The 21,190-nt window shown below is 43.1% G+C and overlaps 1 protein-coding gene across 3 annotated transcripts in view; it reads left to right on the top strand.

The window, feature by feature from the left end:
- Positions 1–8,209: 8,209 nt before the first annotated feature.
- Positions 8,210–21,190, top strand: part of LOC108892547 (latent-transforming growth factor beta-binding protein 2) — an 80,742-nt gene continuing 67,761 nt past the window's right edge. Inside the window, exons 1-2 of one of the 3 annotated variants that reach the window (XM_018690167.2) lie at positions 8,210–9,238; positions 12,102–12,175. In XM_018690167.2, coding sequence (XP_018545683.1) covers positions 8,769–9,238; positions 12,102–12,175 — 544 coding nt within the window. In that variant the 5' untranslated portion in view covers positions 8,210–8,768. The remainder of the gene's footprint in view (positions 9,239–12,101; positions 12,176–21,190) is intronic. The other 2 variants (XM_051078157.1, XM_018690165.2) reach the window with 2 other exon arrangements.

The raw sequence follows: 21,190 nt of genomic DNA, 5'->3' as shown, positions 1-21,190 counted from the left end.
CAAAAGTGCCATGATGAATGGGGCAGTTTTCCCAAACATCTGTCAGAGGCCTTGGTGTCTGTCTGCCCGGGGGGCTCTCTTAAGACAGGTCAGCGCAGTCAGAGACGCTTCCTCCCTGAACCTCACCCCCCTATTCTTCCCCTCAGTCCCGTCCCATGGATCCCATGGACCATAACAAGGTCTCATTGATGGCTGTTGCACCGGCCGGACTGAAGTTTAGTCTTTGTTACACGCTGATGTTACCCTGTTGACCCCCCGTGCTGGAGGGATTCCCACCCAATGCTAGTGACTGACAATTAGCGAAAGCCTGTAGCTGAAAACACTTTGAAGTCATCTCGGCTAATTCTTGTGTCATCCCCCTTTTTTTTCCTTGAAGCTCACTGGTGGTAAACAGGACGTAGGTTATGGCAGGCCAATGGTTTGCTCTGACTAAATGGGCTATGGGGAAAAGGTTTAATGGATTGAAAAATAACAAATTTATCATGCTTAATAGGAAGCTATTCAGGTCAAATTGACCTCATGCGGGGGGTTAAATCGCATCATAACTTTCTGGCGCTCGACCTTCACTGTTAATTGGGAGCAGTGAAGAAGATTTTTCATTCACCTAACTGTTGCTGAAGAGAGCACATGATTCTCTGCTCGCAGCTAGCCAAGCATGAGGCCCGACCAGCAGCCATCAAGCATTGCATGAACATTACATGAAAGCTACATATGGGGGGGAAAACACAGCTTGAAAACACTGCTGGCAATTAGTTTGGCCCCCGAACCACACAACATACCAAATTGTTGTGCTGTTGTGTCGGAGGCTGGAAGGCACGTGTCATCAGTGAGTCAGCCACTGAATGGGGTTTATGCATCATCCATTCCCAGCAGTAAAGGTAAACAGACCTTAACCTGTGTTACTCAACAGGCTGCAGTCTAATATCAAAACAACTGACAATTTGGTCATTCTTTCCTTTATTGTGCGTGCGGTCAGGCTGTTGAGTGGGTGGCTTTGGGTGTTCTTCAGTGTTAGACAGTAACAGTTTCTGTACCCACACTTGTTTGTTCTGTAAACCCTAAAATAATTTTGTGGGTCCTGTAGCAAAACAAGAGGTTTTAAAGCTTCCACAAGAGTCAGTTACAGCTTACAGTGTTGTAAATGTACCAAGATTTGAAGGCAAATGTACATTTTTTATCATTTCACATTAGGGGCTGTTTTGTTGATAACTGTGTTGAAAAAGGAGTGACCCTCTGGAGGCAATTAAAGGAGTTAAGTGAGTAAAATATAATGCGTCCTGCACAAGTGCGAACAGTATTTTTACAGGTCCTGCTTTAAAAATAAAACCTCTTTTATAAGATCTGCACGACGCTCGTTAAAGTTAGGTATCCAAAAGTAGTCCCTTAACTTGAAAATCTATGAGTTCATTTTACAGTATAACACCAGAGAGGCTTCACTCCTCACTCTTTACTGCACTAGTTGCATGTCTGAATATTGCACACACCGGATTTAGATGGTTAACTACTGGAAAGTCACTGGCAGTTTGATCCCAGACAGTTGGCATGAACGCACAGGTTCCTGTCTCACCTTTGCCCCAATTTCTAAAATATCCCATCTAATATTGCCTCTGCATCATTCATGTTGTCTTTTATGAAAGTGTGTTGAATAGAGCCATCAGTTTGTACTTTTGGGAGATAAGTGTGTGGAGCATTTTTTTCCCTCCTGTGGTGGGTGGGGTGGAGGGGGGGATGTATGGTAATTGCAGCAGATATCCATTTCTATCCTCCTGGTAAAGCTGCTAATGTGGAAAATGCTTGACCTTGATTTTCCATGGTCGGGCGGTGGAGACGCCATGAAACAACGTGAACAGGGGACTGGAGCTGCGAGGCGCACGGCCATCTATCACCCCTTCAGGACAAATAGTGGCTGAGCCAGTCCAGCAGGCCTTGTGGCCAGGTCACAGCCAGGAGGACCAGAGGGAAGGAGAGCCCGTGGGGCCTGGGCCAGCGGCTGGAGAGGCACACTGAATCGAGGTTGAGGGGCCAGGAAAATTGAAAGGGAGGGGAGAGAGAAATGGGGAGAAGGAGGAAGAAAGCTGCGGGTGAAAAGCCAGGATGATCTATCACACACATTAACTCCTCCCTCTGCTTTTTCTTTAGTGAATTCTGCTAAGAGCCAAAGAAAATATGACGCCTAAATACTCAGAATGTACAAGAATGCATGTCACAGAGGGTACAGTCTCAATCCCACTCTTATTTAGACATTACTGCCAGTATTGATTTATGCTGTGATTGATTTCATGTGAATCTGAATGTTTAAGGCTACATCTGGCTAATGACTAGAAGGAAAATGTATATTTTTCCGGAAAGTTATGGCAAGTTCTTATGCGACCTAATTGGCTGCCAGCATGATCCACCCTTTGACTCTGCTCCAGTGGCATTTATCATGCAGTAGCATGACATCACTCTGTGCATTGTTCATCATCAGAGACACTTTTAAATCAAACTTCAAGAGACAGAAGGACTACACCACAAAATTCAAGGCTATAGCAGAGGATTTAGGGAGTATTTACAGAATTGAGCAGTAGATTTTCTAATTGGCCAGAGTTCAAAATGTTAGCTAGCGCGTATTTCAACGGCCCACCAAGGCTGCCATCGATAAAACAACATTTATGTGATAAACTAGAACTGTAAATTATATTAAATCCACAAGAATCTCTTGCTTTTGGTTAAATGAGAGAGAAAAATGAACAGTTGTGATCAGATATTTTGGTCATTATGCAATGCAGCTTCCTGGATCACATTCCAAATAGCAGAGATGGTTCAGTCAGTTAACTGACCCTGATAAAACTAAACCAGTGAGAGAGCTGTTTTACTTTTCGCATATTTAGCCCCTAGATGGAAGAAGGAGGGTAACATCTGCCTTTCTGTCTGTATTTCTTTTTTAAATTCCTATCTCAGGAACCAGAGTCTATTCAAATATTCAAGGAGCAGAACTATTCAGGGCACTGGCTCCATAGGGGTTCATGTGCCCCTATGGCATTACAGTGGTTGCCTTGCCCCTGTCCACTAACTGTTTATTACACCAGCAGAAAACACACAAATCTGTTCTGTGAGCCCCTGCTGGCTAACCCTGAACATCAAGAGCAAGACAAGGAGGCTTCTGAGATCTGCCCATAAAACATTTAGCTTCCATCAAGTCAGGCAGAAAACTATCTGTTAAACCTCTCCAGGTCTTAAACCTCACAGACCCACGCTGATAATATCACTGACTCATACAGTAAATTGACAAACCTCAAATACAGGAAGATGAATTTAGCCCTCTTTGTTTCTCCAGGATGACCTCTGACACCAGGCTTGACTTCATTTGATGTAGTTGGCACCTGGTTAGTTGTTCTACAGCTAAGTTTAGAGTCTATCTACATCACTGCCTGTGATATAGTGTGTGATTTCTGTACCAAAGCCAAAACTGCTTGTTCTCTGGTGAAGCTTTTTTAGGGGGGGGCAGAGGGTAATTTGTAAAATGGAAGTACTTAATCTAATCTTTGTTACAGTTTTCTTGTCGATTTCTTTTAGCACTGACATCCTGGGCAGCTTAAGGCCTTTGTTAACTTAACAACTCACACCCATAAATGAATGAGCAGATCATTCACCCGTGAAGTAATGCAGGGCGGACGTATTGCCAGTGCTATGACATGCGTCAGAAACATCGCCAATGGTGCTATGGTCTGTCTAACTTTATCATGTTTCTGGAGCATTCCACTATTTGAAAGCGCAGATGAAGCTGATGGATTTTCCCTTTGTCTCCAGCAGTGTATAACAATGCCGTGCAAGGCCTGCATGTATAGTATGACTTTGAAACACACAAACACACACACACACACACACACACACACACACACACACACACACACGTGAACGATACAATTCACAGTTTTATTTCAAGGCAGTGCTCGCAACACCCATAAAGAAAAACCAAGTATGAATATCATGAAAGGCGAAGTGGAAGTGCTTGTCTTAAATAACGCCCATGTGACCTACTTCTATTACCCAGCTGACAGCACTTCATTCATACAGCTGGGAAAGACCCTGTAGTCCTTGGCCTAAGCACATTACATTTATCCTGCTCTATCTTCAACTGTTTCCTCTTGTTGCGTGAATGCCTGTTTTATGTATGCTGCTCAATCTGATGGAGGTCTTCTATAATATTCCTTCCAAGGAAAAGCTGTCATGTTCAATGAAACAAAACTACATTAATAAAGCACATAATTTCAGCTTTTACAAAGTGGTTCTCTGCCAAACGAACCTCCTTTTTCCACGTTTTCCCCCAGGTCCTCGCTGCTGCCCAGTCTGAACAATGTCAGTATTATGTTAGCTGCTGGGCAAAGAGGACGGAGAGTCGAGGACTTTGATAGAAACGGCAAAAGGTAGCTAACGAGGAGATTGACGTTCCTTGTTGGTGTGCTCCATTGAAAGTCATCACAGAGACCGATTCACATGGATCACTTAAAATTCTGGAGGCAAGGCTAAGAATACACTGTTGATACTTGCTCATAATGAGAGCCCTACATTCTGGGTGCAATGATACTGTTTGGCTTTCTAATGGGTACACTTGAACCCTGACCCCTCACTCGCTCAGCGGTGACGACGCAGTTGCTCTCAACTAAACGGATGCAAATGTATCTCTCTTGAGACATTCATGCTGACAGGTTAACATGTAGAGTTTGTTCCCATGATAGAATTCATTAGAAGGCATCAAGTGTGTGCTCAGTAGCTTAAAAACATTTTGCTCAACAGTTATACACTGAAAACCATCTAGAAAGTGAAGAAAAGCACTAAGTAGTCTGGGTACAAAATCAAATCCACCTTGAGGTTTCTTTATCAAACACACACACACACACACACAAAAGCTGTTTGTGTCAGTGTAATTACAAGACTTGGATGTTATTGTTACTATGACCCTGTGCTTTGTAAGAAACTGTGCAGTGTAATGCAGTTATATTTCTGCTCTGCATTTGAAAGATGATAGGAGTGGCTTGGTTGTCATGCCAGAGTTTTCAAAGGACTCTTTGTGTTGAAGCGTCGGTCATAGCCAGAGACATCCTCCTGGTATTTATTCTAGAGTTCCTCCAGATGCTGCAAATTGTATCAAATTGGGCCACGTTAAGGCCCACTTTCATAACATGCATAGCTGCTCTATGGCTGCTCCACAGACCTTCAATGATTCCATACCAGCAGTACTGTGCACCCAGAGGGTACCTCTGCAGTTGCCACAGGGTGAAAGACTGCTGAGTAAATCAACTTATTAAGAAAAAGTAGAAATTAAAAGTTGGTTTTAAAACTATATCCACTCATTAAGTCAGCTGTGTCAGTGGCTTTAGGTTTCTGACACAGAGGCATGAGACTGGGGTAAAATTTCAAGCTCTGGCTGCAGCATTTCTTGAGAACTGAAAGCTGCCTTTTATGCTCTCCCTAATACCAGTGATTGGTTGGAAGAGCCCACTTTGGTTTGACTAGGATCCTATGCAGCCCAAAATACTTAGACAAAACCAACACCAAAAGAAATACAATACAAAGAATAAATATTTAGGTTAACACAGATCCCTATAAATAATCCAGTTACACATCTGCTCTACTTCATCACACAGAATAGTCTTAGCTCTATCTCTGCTTCCCCCCTCTCATTATAATGGTTTGCTCCAGGAGCTCTTAAGCAGGTGATTGGACCTGCTTCACCCTTTTGCCCTGCTGAGGAAACAACCAGGAAGAGGTGAGTACTGCCATTATCTAACTAGCTGAGCATTCAAATAATATACCTGAGCCACTCTTTCTGTATAACCTACAGAAAGATTAGATTCAGGTTCACAAAACACCACCAGTCTGTGAACGTGACTGACTGTGGGTTTGTGTCTACACAGGCAGGATGGCCAGTCCCCCTCTGCTTCCCCCAGTCATCCTCCACAGTCTGTCCCTCTAAACTGTTGTTTCAAATGTATACTTCATTCAATAAAGAATCACCACACATGTGTGCCCATATTTATTTAACTTATGATTCTCTGTACCAATCACCCAAAAACTAGTCCTCCTCCTCTCTGTAACATAATGGAATCCCTAGTACTTTGTTACAAGCTGTAACAGCTGAACACGAACCACATATTGTGCTTTAGTGTGTGAAAACTAGATAACATTAAGGAAACAGGGAGTTCTAAACCATTAGCTAAAACAGCAGAAACAGTTAGCTGAAAGAAATAGATAGCTAAATTATGGGTTAACAGTTGAAATAGTTAGCTTGAGTTAATGGACAAACAATTTGAATAGTTCACCAAAAGTAATGGGTAATAAAACATGTGAATTAGTCATGCTAAAGGTAATTCATAAATGGCTGAATACCTAAAAGTAATTGATATCTGGACACTCAGTTCCCAGTTTATACCCACACAGCTAATAAAACTAATACAGTTTAGTATCACAGGCCCTCCCTCGTGAAGGTCACAATGTTCAGTTTTTATTATCGAGGTGTTCATGATTATTTTGGAGGCTTCATTTTGTGGTGCTGTTGACTTGTGTTGCGTGTGTGTGTGTTCCTGTTATTGATATAAATGACAAAATAATAGAAAACACCTGTGAGCATAACGCAATACAATTTAACAACAGCACAAAGTGCATCTTCCAAAATGACTGTAGAGATGAATCAACACCTCTATCACTGCAACAAAAACTGAACCCAAATAGACTACATTCGTTTTAGCTGGGTGTAACTGACAGCTGAGTGTAGACAGTCGAAGCTATGGATACATGTTAGTTGTTGCCCAGCTTCTTCCACTCCAATTGTACAATACAAATTTGACCACACTGACAAAGTTGTGTGAGAATATTATTGCAAGAATATTCACTTTAATGTAATTAGCTGTATTAAATAACAGTTCATCTGACAGGGCTGTAATGGTATACCTGCCAAAAAATAGTTGGCAACCGCTGCTCTAGTCACAAACAAGTTTATAACATGATACAGAAACAGATTAAGACACTGATTGAGGCTATAGAGCAGCAATACTTGAGCTGCAGCCAGCTGCTCACTCACGCAGGTCGCTGAGCTGATAGCACCTCATGGATCTGTCTGCGCACGCCCTGGTCACCCTCGAGGATGTCAGGGGTCAACTGGCCACAATCGGTTACAGAGGCGCCATCAACACCCAGCAGGCAGCATGCCTTGGGGGTGGGGAGAGACTGTTGGACAGTCATAAGACAAATGCAGCCTCCTTCTCTAATTAGATTTCTCATGGGTTGGGAGATGAGCTGTAATCAGCTGTGGTTCTCAGTCCAAGTCTCCACTTATGTTTGCTCGCAGCAGCCAACAGAAAAGAGAAGGGCAGGAGTCTGGTGGACGGACACTCTGTCTCTTAAAGCGCTCATAGAGTAACCTTTTTAATTTTTTAAGTTTTCCTTGTGAAACTTCACTTCTCAGAGGTTTGTATATCTCAGCTGTGGTGAGAAGGAGACTGGGCAGAGACTACTAGTCTTCCTCTCAGCTACTGTGTGTTTTGGATGGCAGTCCTGTGAGTGGTGATGATGCTTGGGGACCACTCATGAAAGAGAGAGAGAGAGAGACGGGCGTGCATCTTTGTGGGTTGAATGAGAGGAGGGAGCTACCTCTCTTTGGGTTGTTTAAGATCTCAGGGGAAAAGAGTAATGTGTTGTTTCCAGACAGTGAGAGGGAAAGTGATGATGCAGCATGGATGAGAGGGGGAGATGAATGGGATTTGTTACATAACCTGACCAGTTTTCCAAGGTTTCAGTTTGAATTTGAACTGTGAGCTTCTCATACCTTTTACTACTAGATCAAAGAGAGTCTGTAAGCCTACAAATGGCCTGAATGCACCGTTTATATGCTGTTATCTGTAGGTTGAACTGCAGCACTGAAAATGAAACCCTAAGTGCTTCACAACCGTTCTGTGGCACTGTGATAAGATGAAACAACCTACATTCAATAAATTCAAAAAAATAAATTCAAATCATCATAAAAGAGGCAGCACTGACTTAAGTCTTCAAGAAAAACATCTGGAAATGTTTTCTAACGTTTTATGATATTGTAGTAGCCTGTCAATTTTAATTTAAGTTGACGGTAGTGATTGATGCAGCTTCAGTCTTGATAACTTCAATAGCCCTGCTCAAAGGAATCCGAAAAAAAGACACACAGTAACATGATGTAACTTGGCAGAGAAAGTGCGTGTGGGCACATGGACCGAGCGGTGCAGTGAGTGGAAGCAACAATACAGTCGACAAGGGGGAGTTTCTTTCTTGCAAAGCGCATGCAATCCCTACAAAAATTCCCGGTGACTTCAGATCCAAGGAGGTGGTGATATTCATGGGAGCACGATTCAAACTCTCTCACTTGGAGTAGGAGTACAGCCTCAGCAGCCCTGGAGCCGACGCGCTGCTCTCTCTCTCTTTACGCCTCTTTTCTTGTTTAACATAAACTAAAACAGATGGAATAATGTTTGCTTAAAATAACATCTTTTTTTTTCAGCGCTGGAAGGAGAAAAGCTTATAGAGTTTCTCACTTTTGGACTGTAGTTGGGAGCTGATTTGTTGACCTGAAGACATCCCGTTTAAGTCTTACCTGGGCATTATGAAGAGGTATCCAGGCTTTTTTCATTCTTGGGAGAGGATGCCGTCTTGCTGAACTCTTGTAGCCTAATCGCGGATTTTTTCAATTTGCTCCTATTTTAGTGGCTCTCGATAAACTGTAACTCGATCTGCGCTTTTACGCGGTAGTTTCAAAACTCTGCATGCCCAAAATGGACCGTGCAGGATTTGCTGTTTTATTGGTTTTGACTGTTGCACTCATGCGAGTTGGCAACGGTCACAAGGACACAACAGGTGGGAGGAAAGAGAGTGCAGGGGCAGACCGGGCGGTCTGGGACCAGCAGCTGTCCCGGGTGAGGAGTCAAGGTCACTTGCCAAAGGGAGCAGAGGACGGTGCATCCTCCAAACCGTCCGGTGAAACTTCTCCCGGGTCCGACCAGTCTAGGACTCCGGCCCGCCTGCCCAGGGGTGCGTCATCCCAGGTGGATGGCAGGCACGTATCCAGGGCAGTACCGACTCATGCCGCGGGCGTCTCCAGGGAAGACCAAGTCTCTGCGCCGCGGGATGGTGCGCAGCGCACCGCCAGACAAGCAGCCAGCCAGCAGCACAGAGTCAGAGTGAACCGCAGGCAGAGCAGCAAGGCCAGCTCTGCCAACACAAGGAGACTTGTTGGGTAAGAGTTGACAGCCAAGTCTTCTACAGTTGAATATAAAACTGTTTCACTTTGCTTTATCAAGCTGTTCAAGCCATGCAAACTGACTGTAAGAGCAGTACTTTTGAAGGAATTTGTGTGACCTATTTTACTGTACATCAGTCAGTGTGTTTTACTGTAAAGCAGGGGTGGCCCACTTAGGCAGAATCCTTCTTCCTGTAAGGCAAACCAAGTGATGATGTAACTTAACAACCCACTGAAAACAGCTATATGTTGCTCCATATCAACACAAAGCTGGTTGGATATAGTGCATGGAACTGTCATCCAGTACAGGCTGTACTCCCTCTACGTATGTGATGTATGCATTTTGTCATCAAGGTCATGGCAGGACATGGAATAATAGCTGAGGTTAAACTCAGTACTGATTGCTGGGCTGATAGTGGATGCTAGTAATGAACAGCAAATGTGTATATGAATGAGTGAACTGTATTTGAACTGTTTTGAGACTCATGCAATGTTGCATTATCACCATTTCCTCCCATTACCACACATTACAGTATATTTAAAATCGTAGTGGGAGAGTGGCTGCAGACTGCTTCAATGTGTGTGCCCCAGTTTTGTGCTGTTGCCCGTGGCCATGTATTGTAGTGGCTCAACCGGAGCATTGGCTGGTGAGCATTTGCAAATTTGCTTGGTGATCAGAAACACCTGTTTCTCCGATGGCCCTCTCTCAATGCCGCAAATCCCAGTTTCTTTTTTTGTCTCTGTTGAAACTCCAAACAGGACGGTGGGTTGTTTCCTTATTAGAGCTCTTTTCTTTTTGTTAAATGAACCCTCGTTCATCCAGCCCTGTTTGTTCCATAGGGACAAAGCATGATACACACAGGAGGGGAGAGTGTTTACAGAATAATCAGAGGGGGATTTGAATGGTTCACCTTGGGCTGCAGACAGTGAAATGTAAATGAAATATCTCTTTTGTGTGTCATAACAGGGCCTCTTGCCTTTGGGAAATGGATTATTTATATGGCCAATTTATAGGGGGCGCTTTACAAGCAATAGGAGGATTCAACCAATTGGTTTGCCATCTGTAGGGATACATATAATGTGTACTCACCTAAAACATGGTAAAAACCAGGAGGAAAGTGACAAATGGCCCAGAGCCGACTCCTTCACCCACCTGCTTGCAACTGATACTCTTCGTCCTTAAGGATGGCTCTGTGGTGCAGGACCCTAAAACACTGTAACACTCACTACTTAACACCCAAGAGAAGTGATGGACAGGGATCTTGACCAGTACTTGTATCTGCTTTTTACTGACTCTGCCAATGGAATAAATGTGTTACACCATGCACCACCAGCAGACAGTTGAATTATCACACATTAAAAACAACATTTCTGAACACATCCGTCACTCAGACAGCTGCAGCGATGCATGGTTGAATTGAGGTGCAGTCTATTTAAAGCAAGCGCTTAAAGAAAATAGCTGCCTGTGGTATTGGACCCAACATGCTTTATTGCAGCGCGGGGCGAACGCCTTGCTCGACACTGCCAAAAAAACACATTTCAGTGTTAAATGAATAGGGCTCTTTGAGTTCTGAGGGAGCATAAAGGTAGCATTACATAAATCTCCGGGAACATTACCTTATGGTAGCCTGCGTGGCAATTTTAACGCTTTGATTCATTAGCTTTCACTTGGATCATCTGCTGCTTGTTAGGGAAAGTGCTTCTCGTGACACATTTCCTCTTGGAATTCCCACTCAGCTTACTCATTTACTGTACCCCGCGGCACTGGCAGCGCTGGGTTCACTTAACTCTCCTTTAGATTCGGGTTGACTCACTGCGACTCCCCCTTCTGTTTTCAGTGCACCTGTCAAGACATTTGACTGATCAAGATAGCTCAGTGGTGAAATAATACTCCACCTCGCCGTGCCGAGGTTTAAATAAAAATATAACAAGGTGTGAACAAGGTGTTATCTATATTTTAACCTGGGGCATGATCCTAATTATGTTGTATAAAGTTCTCCATTACAGACATATGTATATCCCATGATGGAATTTGAATGTGATGAGTGATGTCTTTGGCACGGGCCTGGCATGATGTGTTTGATTTATGGCAAAAGCTAAGCCTGCCAGAGGGCTCAAACGACTGCATGTTATCCCCGTGACGCCTCAGTAATGCTCGCAGTATCTAATGAGCGCAATCCGACTGAGGTCAACGAGTCAGTGCCCGTTATCTTCTCAAATCACCATGAGTCAGACATCCACTTACTGTAATATCTTGTGAAAAGATGACGAGGCGCAGAGCCATGCCAGCGCGTTGACTGTTGCCCTGAAGTTGCTCTTGCGGTCTAGTGCCTTTTCATCTACTGTATCTTGCTGCAGAAATTGGCCTGCGCTGCAAGTGAGGATTAAAGAGTGCAAAGAATCCAGTTATAACTGTTTAAAACTTGTCATCTCTCATTTGCTCAGTGATTTATAGAAGATGCAGGGTGCTTTTCATGTTCCGTGTGTCTAATCCCTCCAAGGCTCAGATAACTCTGCATTTGTTTTCACTCTGGACTCTCGCTTAACAGAATGAAGGACTTGTGGGTCCACGCTCAGATAGAGTTTCGTAACTTGCCCTGAAAATTTTTAATCAAATAAAATGCAATTATCAGCATAATAATCTCATAGGTGTTCATATTAATAGGCCGGCCACATCAGGATGATCTGAAACCATGACACTCTTTGCAGTCAGATGTGTTTGTCATGCTAAGATCTGAGGCCTTCCACATTCACTCTATGGGATGTAAAGAGGCTCTATATGTTAACCTGTGCTTGAGACAGTGCTGTCAGTGTCTTGTTTCACAATGTTTTTTTTGTGTACATGTCTTCCTTTGTTCAGGCCAAATGTCTGTGGAGGTCAGCAGTGCTGCTCTGGCTGGGCTTTGGCACCGGGAACCAATCGCTGCATAAAACGTAAGGAAAAATCTCAATCATTCAATAAACATAAATTACATGAATACATTTTCATTTAGCTACTAAACACACCAATTTCATTGCCTGGCAACCAAGGTCACACATCTTGAAATGGCACGCTGACAAGCATTATGTACAGTAAATTAGAACTTTCTTAGCTAGAAAATTTTGGAGACAGAGAGGCTTTACAGGACAGTCTTATGCACACAGACTGAAAAATAACACAGTAAATGACTACTAATGACTATCCTGTCAAGTGGAATTGGTCTATGAAAGTTTTCCTAGGGTGTTATTGCCCCCATGGTCATGTTCATCATGTGGTGCTTGCCTTCTCTTTTCATGTAAGATCATCGCATGGAAATTACAAGCACTTAGCACTTGGCTCTCTTTTTGACACAAGACCTTTAATTATGGGTGGAACTGCTGCATCTTTTATTTGACCACAGCAGTATTGGATATCCTAACAGCCAGATAATTAAAAGTGGAGTGGAAGACAGTGGCTGCGAATGAATAATTGGCCACTTCTTTAAAAGCAATACTGACAGAGACGGGCTAAAATTGTCACTTTTCATCATTACGGTGATGTTTTCGTCTTTTACTTGCATGTATAGACTGTCGCAGCAAAGTTTTGTCTATTTTAGACCAGTTCTTGATAAAGAGGCTGAGCTTAAGATAGAATTGGCTACACCAGTTTTACTCATTGCATGTCATGTGTCAATTTCATGTTTATGACCACTATTGTTTGTTGCAGACTGAAATAACAGGTTGGAATTGGAGAAAAAGTTATCTTTAAATTTTACAAGTGAAGTTAAATCCACATTGCAAGTGGCATTTCTTAACTAACACAGGGACTATCTAGCTAGCTAGTTAGATAGATAGATACTTCTTTTACTTGTTTACTGTTTTCTCTGTTTCTTCTCTGCTAATTATCTTCCTCACACACACACACGCACACACAGTTCACACACATTTCAGCCAGTCGATTACACAACAAGCTGACTGGCCCCAGCAGCCTCCTAATTAGATCTCCTTCCCTCCTGCCCAGTGCAAAGACTCCTTTCATTTTTTTTCTCAAGTCCCAGCTAAAGGCACAGTTACCAAGGTGTAAATTACATCTAACATGGGGCTGCAGTTACCCAAATTAAAAGAGTAAATACTTATAATCTGCCAGAAAGTAACAGGTCCAGTCTAACATGGCTATGTTAAACAAGGCAGTGAATCTGAACAGGCCAGGGGTCTGTCCAACCATCTGGACCCTCTTACGGCTTGGCCCTCACCCAGGTCTGACTGGAGGCTATGCTATCATCAGCTGAGTGAAGCCCCGCGGCAGGCAAGGTGCCAACACAAAGGCCCCAGACTTGAGCTGGGACTGGAAGCCCCCACGTAGAAGACCTCCATGGAAGAAAACAGGCTCAGGCTATCTTTATTCTGTCCCCCGTCTGAGAGACCCTGGCTGCTTTATTAGGAGATGGCAGCATGAGAAAACATGTTCACAGTGGGGGAAAGAAAAGGAACAAACCTGTCGGCCGGGAGAATAAGTAAAAACATATCGTGGCTGAGCTGTGTCTAGGAAATTCTCACTGAAGGGATTGAAGTAATGTCTAATATTAAAAGTGTCAGCTGCAGGCTTCACCCGCGAGGCTGGATTGGGTGTCTAGAGTTATGGCTTCCTAACAATACCTCCTTGTTCGATTGAGTTGAGCTCAGAGCAAATATATGACAGGAATTGGATCACTAGTTGTCCAGGGAGTGCGCCTACATGTCTTTAGAAATGTGTTTATAAAAAGGTCTGCGTCTGGGTCTCCCTGGGTCTGCTGGGTTGGAGACTCTCTGAAGACTCGGTCCAGCCCATGGTCCTGGCAGGTTTGGTGCTGACTGCCTCTGTTTTCGACTTGAGGATGGATGGTTCGCAGACCTGTTTGTGTATTAAAGCAAATTCCTTGTGCAAAAAATAGCCAGTGTTGTGCGATAGAAAGCTTTGATCTGTTAAGGACGCTGCATTTCCACTGCTGCGTTGTTTATATCTATTCTGGTTAAGTTAACCACTCTAATTAGAGGTAAAACTTCATATGTTTTTTTTTTTGTTTTTTTTTACGGACTGAGGTTTTAAATAACCAATGCCGATTTTATTAATAGTGGCCAAGAATCAAAGATGTGTGTGTGTTGTGGTTGGCTGGTAAAGTGAGGCCAGGTGTGAGCTTGGCTGTGTTCCTGTTTACTTGCGAGCAGGATCGAAGCTCCCGTTGAGATGAATGGAGCATCTTGTTTCTGGGTCAGCACTTTTATACATATTCCCCCACTGTGCTGAGATTCACATCTGTTCATCAAAAGTATTGTTGCTTAGATGAAGAGCAGAGGGAGAGGCCATATTGTGGCCTCGCCCAGACCCCGGCCCAGCAGCAGTCTTGCCTGTGTTAAAAGACAAGACTGTCTGTCAGCTGCATCACTGTAACTGTCAACACCGTCTTGATGCAAAAACTGATTAAATGTACTGCAGATGGCCAGGTTGTTGTCCAATTTCTTACACCAATTTAAAACAATGCTTCACCAACACATCAACAGCACATCATTCATAAAATATGGCAGTAATAGCAAGCTGTGGGAATGTTTGTACACCTGCGTAAACCGTAATTGCCAGAAAGAGAAAACAGCATATTAGTTAGTATAAATTTGTACCATGACTGTAGTGTGTACTGGGAATGGCCACAGAAATCAGTTGACAAAATAGTAAGTTACTTAGCTGTGGAATTAGGATGAAAGCTTGAATTGCTGGTGTGTTTTATGATAAATACACTAACCCGCAATTAGATGGCTTGTATCGGTGTAGAATTACTGTTTTGAAGTTTTGGTTTACATCATTTCCTGGAAAAAGAAAAACATTATAGTAGGAACTTTTAAAGCCTGTGGCTACAGGAGAATAGATGTAAATCTCCTCTCTTTTGTATCTGCTGTCAGAGGCTTCACTCTTATCTTTGCACTCTTGAATGTGGCTTTCACTCAAACCTGGCTGTGAATGGAGTCTTGGATAGGTTACCAGGTAGGAAACACACTGTTAAGCCTGAGCTAAATGAGCTCTTAGGTAAAGTGGGAGTTGTGTATACCTGCTAGTCTTAAAACAAGATTAAGAGTTTGTAGCCATTCTATTAACTCTGTAAGGCTGTACTTACTGCTTACATAGCACTGCTGAGCATGCACACAGTGCTGTAAACATGCTGATGATTAACAGGTATTATGTTTAAACTATGTTCACCATCTCAGTTTAGCATGTTAGCATGGTAATATTTCCTATCTGGTACCAAACAGAAAGTCCAGCTGAGGCTGGGTGGGATGTCATTAGTTAGGTATTTGCTCATAATCCAAAGTATTTGGCAAATTGAAATTTTGACCAGATGGTGGCAATAGAGGAAAAGTTAAGGGATCACCTAAGTTATTACTGTTCATCCTGAGGGGAACATAAAAGTGTGTACCAAATTACATGGAAATACCTCCAATAGTTATGTAACTAAAAATCAGAAATGCCACCCTCACGATACTGCTAGCGAAAATGCCTTAAGCATTCATCCCCTGCGGACCACAAATGTCTGTAGAACATTTCATAGCAAGTTATTCAATAGTTGTAGAGATATTTCATTCTAGACCAAAGTGGTGGACAAAAATTCCTGCTAGCATGGCTAAAAAGGAGCGCTAGGTGTTGGCGTACCTCTGGCAGGGTCACTGTGCGTCTGAGTTATGTCGTGTTGCCCTGGCTTCTCTAGTTGACATGGCTGTTCTAGTAATTGGATTAATGGCATGTTTTACCACACACAGAGTGAATGTATAGGACAATAAAGAATACTTCAGCTCAGGGAAAGACGGGCGAAAGACTCCCTGCAGCACAGACAGGAACTGGCTTTACGTTTTACTTGAGCTCATAGTGCTCCCCAAAGCGCCAGCTTATAGATCCTGCAGTGGAATCCATTTCACCAGACTATACATCACAGTGTTTTGGCAAAAGCATGTGCTACATATGGCAACATGCTGCAAGTATATCCAAAACTGAGAGCACAACCCCCCACAAAAAAAAGAGCACACAGATGGCCCTTGATTTAAACCCGTTGCTGTCTTACAGAGTGCAGATGAAAGGTGCATCATTCACGTGGAGGAATAAAGTTGTTTTCAGTCTCTTAAGCAGTTGGTGATTGACAGAGTGAAACGCGGTAGAGAGGAGTTTCTTTTTGATTGCCTTCCAGCTTTCTTTGGCCTGCTGTGCCGCTCAGGGCCCCATCCCAACCCTAAAATAACTCCTCAAGCAGAAACTCTTTCTCTACTGTCTTGCTTACCTCTGCCATCACAACTCTTCCTCTCTGTCTAAACAAAAAAATATAAAATGTAGCATGTTTCTCTTATTCCATCATGTCCTCAGTGCAGTTTGAACAAGTTTAAAGCCCTGTAGCGTGAACACATTGAGAGCCATGTAAGTCATGTTAAAGGCTCAGCTGTTCAACATTTTTATGGTTACCTCATTCTACGCCCATAACATTGGTTGATTGGATTTAGCGAGAGCTCATTTAAAGTCCAAAAGAGGAAATGAGATTTTCATGGATGTCAACGCCATCGCAATGTGGGTTTCATGCGAATTAATTAATGAAATAATGTGATACTAGCAGGACAAAAACAACCGTTTTACATTATTTGTCAAGTTATTTATCAGAGTTACTCCTTAGATTTGAACCTGATCTTGAGCATGAAACACGTTTGATGCTCTACTTTTGTCTCAACATGTGTGAGGCAGCTGGTAAAGTATCAAGGACATACATGTGTGAGTGTTTCTGACCTCTAAAACAGCACCAAAAACCCAGGTTCACCATCTTCACCCTAAGAGATACATGTGGGCTTGGTTTCCTATTTGTGACACACAGCAGAATATTCAAATCTTATAAATTTGTTCTCTGTATTCAGACAAAAACACACAAAATCTACACAAGCGATTTATTGAAGAGATTTATTGTGCATAACCAGTGTTTGAACTGCACCTTATGGCATATGGCACATACACTTCATGGGATAGTACATGGAGCTTGAGGTCATGTGTCAGAGCCAAGCACATGAGACACTGGGCACCATGATCCACTGAGTCGCCAGGACTTTCCTGCTAAATGTCGTTTTTAAGCAGAGTTACTGTAGGTATAATGAGTCAGTATCCTGTGCACAGTTTTTAATCTACAACATATTCTAGGCAGCAGCAAAGCTGAGAGCTTAGCTTCAGCTTCTTGATGAAAATTAATGTTATGATGAGCGAGAGTAATATCTCCTTACATTAGTAATTATACTGCGGCATTGAGGTATTCCAAATACAAAAAACAAAGAAGAAAGAAACTTCATTTTCCCAAATGTTGAAAAAAAAACAAAAAAAAAAAAACAGATGAGAACCAAGCCTCCTGAGCAGCGCCCTCTATTTTACAAGAACAGGAGGAGGTTTTTAAGATGTTGGTGTTTCTAGTCACGTCACTGAGCCGGGGTTGAAATTACTGCAACACAGACAGCCACAGAGCCCTCCTCCGCTTTATTATGTCGTGCATGTGTGTGTATGTGTGTAGATCTGTGGGGGTTGCGCAGTTCGCAGTTCAGGGGCATAACTCTCCCTTGGCAGCCCTGTAGAGAGTTATGGCCCATTAGACAGATCCTGTAATCAATACACACCCCATCGTCCCAAAACCCATCATTAACACAGACGCTGGACAGCTCGCTCTCAGTTTGTCTCCCCAAACCAGGAGTGCAGCTTTCTCCACTCCAGCTGGTGTGTCTGTTTGTAGGTTGCAGTTGGGTCTTGTTTTGGCCTCCCGTGCCACATGTTTTTCTAATTGCTACCATAGACTAAAGTGTGGTGAAATGAGGTACTACTCAGTGTCTGGACCCAGACATCTTCCTGTAGACTTTCTTTTTTTGTTTATTTGTACGTCATTGTTCATGAGCTGTTCCTAATACGGAAGTGATGAAGAGAGAAGTAGCACAAACCTGGCCTTGTAAAGCTGAAAAGCATTCCTCAACAGCACTTGCTTGCTTCTCTTTTTTTTTTAGTGGCGTCATGATGCACACATGCTCTCTCAGCAGAAAGCCCTCCCCAAAAAAGCGAGACTTTATTGACTTACAGAGCAACATTAACAAGGAGCACCCCTCTCCTTCAGTCACACACGCGCTCACTGAGGCCACAGTCTTATTAGGGCAGCCCGTAGCCAACCATATATCATAGCACCCTCCTGCTTAAAGACCATATGGAAGTTGTTGGGATGTGATCCCTCAGGAGGATGGGGTTTGTGGGTTTTTGGTGAACACCACGTCTCACAGAGTCAGCTTTACAAGTTGCGAGCGCACACCCCCAGATCCAGATATCCTCCACAGAGCTCCCCAGCATGTGGCTCATTAGAAGCTGAATGTGGGAGTTTGAGGGGTGCGGTGGAGGCATGATATAGCGTGGTTAAAAGTAATGTACACAGTGTCATGGGTCAGATGTAGGTTAACAAAATCCCCCCACAGAGCTGAGGTGGGTTAGGAGAATAAAAGCTCCCAACTACTGTATTGGACCGAAAAACCCACACTGTGATTGAAAAATGTGCATCTATGACACAGGCACCTTCATTTGGTGAAATATTACCCTTGTAAGATTTACCACAAAGAGAAAATAAAGGATCAGTCAAACAGTGTCAGGCTCCCTCCCTTCTGCTTCTGATTAGAACAATAGAGAAGTTTGATTCTGAACTTTTAATGAAAGCATGCAGAGTTACAGTAACAGCATGCTATGGCTGTAGACAGCTAAGTTAGTGTTTGGCAAGCCTGAAATGATAGCACTTGCTCTGGCAACCATGTGGAAATCACATGTTGTAAAGAGATTAACATTCACTTGAAATGATTAGCATTGAGAGGCAATTGTATTAACTGCTCAATAGACCAATTCTTACTTCTTCAGTGGATAGTGAGTCTGGATGAGAGGCAAATTTTTAAGCTTGTCTCTCCCTGCTGCCTCCCACAATCTCAAACACTTGACCCATTTCATGAGATCTGTTAGGTTCTGTGGTGACTCCTACAGAGAGGCTCCTGCTGTCATCACAGGAGGTTTCCCAGACTCCATATTGAGTTTTACTATTGTCTGTGATTGTGCAGTTTTGTGCAAAGTTTCAGCAATTTCTAGAATCTATTTTAAACTGCATATTCAAGGCTTTTAGCCTTTTCTCAAGCATTGCATCCACATGCATGCAAACACACACACACACATTCTCCCTACAGTATTAAAACTGTTACCCTCTTTTAGAATACAGTCAGAGATGGTCACTCCGAAATCAAGCCAATCAGAGGTAAGTTGCTCCAACCATAATTTCTAATGCCATTTTACCTAGCCTTCTTATTTCCTTGCTTCCTGTCTCTTTTTTCAGGCTTTGAAAGAGCCTTCAGTCAGGCCTTTTGTCATATTCTACTAAATCGTAATCTCCGGAGCAGCTCCCAGCCTCTAAATCTCATAATGGCGCTCAGCCTCTAGGGAGTCCTTCCTAAGATTATTGCGATTATGCTTTCAATATCAATATTATTTTCAGAAACGTCAGGTTTCCTCTGGTAGAGCTGTTGACCTATGTAAAGTGAGGAGATTTCTCGACATGTTTGAGTTATCTCAGATATTGGTTTCAAATTGCCCTTCGCTGAGTGAAAGGTCTATAAAGATTTGATGGGTTGTATTACTTTGAGTCAGAGAGAGGGAAAGGCTGAATCTCTGGTGGATTGTAATGGACTGGAAACGAGTGCTAAGTTGGAAATGAGAGAGTCCAGTGGAGGGGGGAAAGAATGGCAATTTTCATCGGATATACACGCACTTGCAAACCTAATCTTATAACAGGTAACAGTAACCCACTAGAGAAATTATGTTACAATTCTTTCCTCAATAAAGACCCCCGGGTTGCTTTTAATATAGGTATAGAATTCCTGTGTGATCGCCTAAGCACCAACCAAGATATCTTATATTATTGTGCTTCCTCAAACCAGAGTGAGTACATTTTGCAGATTGGGATATTTGCATTTACCATAGAGATGTTACTCAGGCAGTAAAGACCTCCTTAAATGTTCTCGAGAGGTTTGAGAGGATTTGAAGACATCCCACTCACTTAAATATGAAGTTGAGGATATTTTAGCTAAGCCCGGAGAGAATGCTGCTTCCATATTAATAATGTGTTTTATTACTGATTCGTCTGGATCAGCATGTTTGTTTTGAGGGTTCAGAGCTGCCAACAACAGTCTAATAGTCTCCTCTTTTCAGATGACTGGATCTGGACACAATCTCCCAAAACTTGGCCAGTCTGTCTCAGGCATAATTAAGGCTGAAGTGGCAATGCCAGGAATGTTTGCCATTTCTCCTCTTTTATTTCCGACGGATTCTCATTTTATTATTATTCTCGCAAAGTAATAATTGCTGCACATATTTGTGAAATGGGTGGAATGCGAGGCAATTAGTTTTAATGATGTGCAAGACAAATCTGCACGACAGCAATTACTGCGACAATGTGCTCAACAGCCCAGAGGCAGGGCCCAGAGACAACACACAGACACTGTACTCCACAGCCACGCAAGAGGCTTCATGTGGGGTGCATGTCAGGCCCAGAGTCACTGACCTGTCCACTCTATTGACAGCGCGGGCGACATGTTTGTCTGGTGTCAGTTCTGCGCCCAAGCGGCTAAAAACGGGTCGCACGTCACCCGATTGAACACATATCCCATCGCAAGCCAGCCATGAACCCCCATTTATTGGGTTATTTTTCTGCCCAGTGCTGTTTCTCATTTCAATTCAGACGGTTTATTTGAGGAATGCAGTTTCACACATTACCAAGTTCTCCCCCTGCAGCATAATGTCACTGGAATCCGTGGCCCATTTGATCCACTGCTTTATCCCCAAACTTGAGGTTAAACAGACTCTGGACGAGGCGATGGCACCCAGCCAGCCCGTCCTTTAGTTAGATGATGTATTTAACTCCTTGCCAAACAGAGCTCAGGCAATTC

Source organism: Lates calcarifer, linkage group LG19 (assembly GCF_001640805.2).
Source record: "Lates calcarifer isolate ASB-BC8 linkage group LG19, TLL_Latcal_v3, whole genome shotgun sequence".
NCBI classification, from domain to species: domain Eukaryota; kingdom Metazoa; phylum Chordata; class Actinopteri; family Centropomidae; genus Lates; species Lates calcarifer.
The sequence above is the reverse complement of the archived record's forward strand: the minus strand, read 5'-3'. Positions and strand labels throughout refer to the sequence as shown.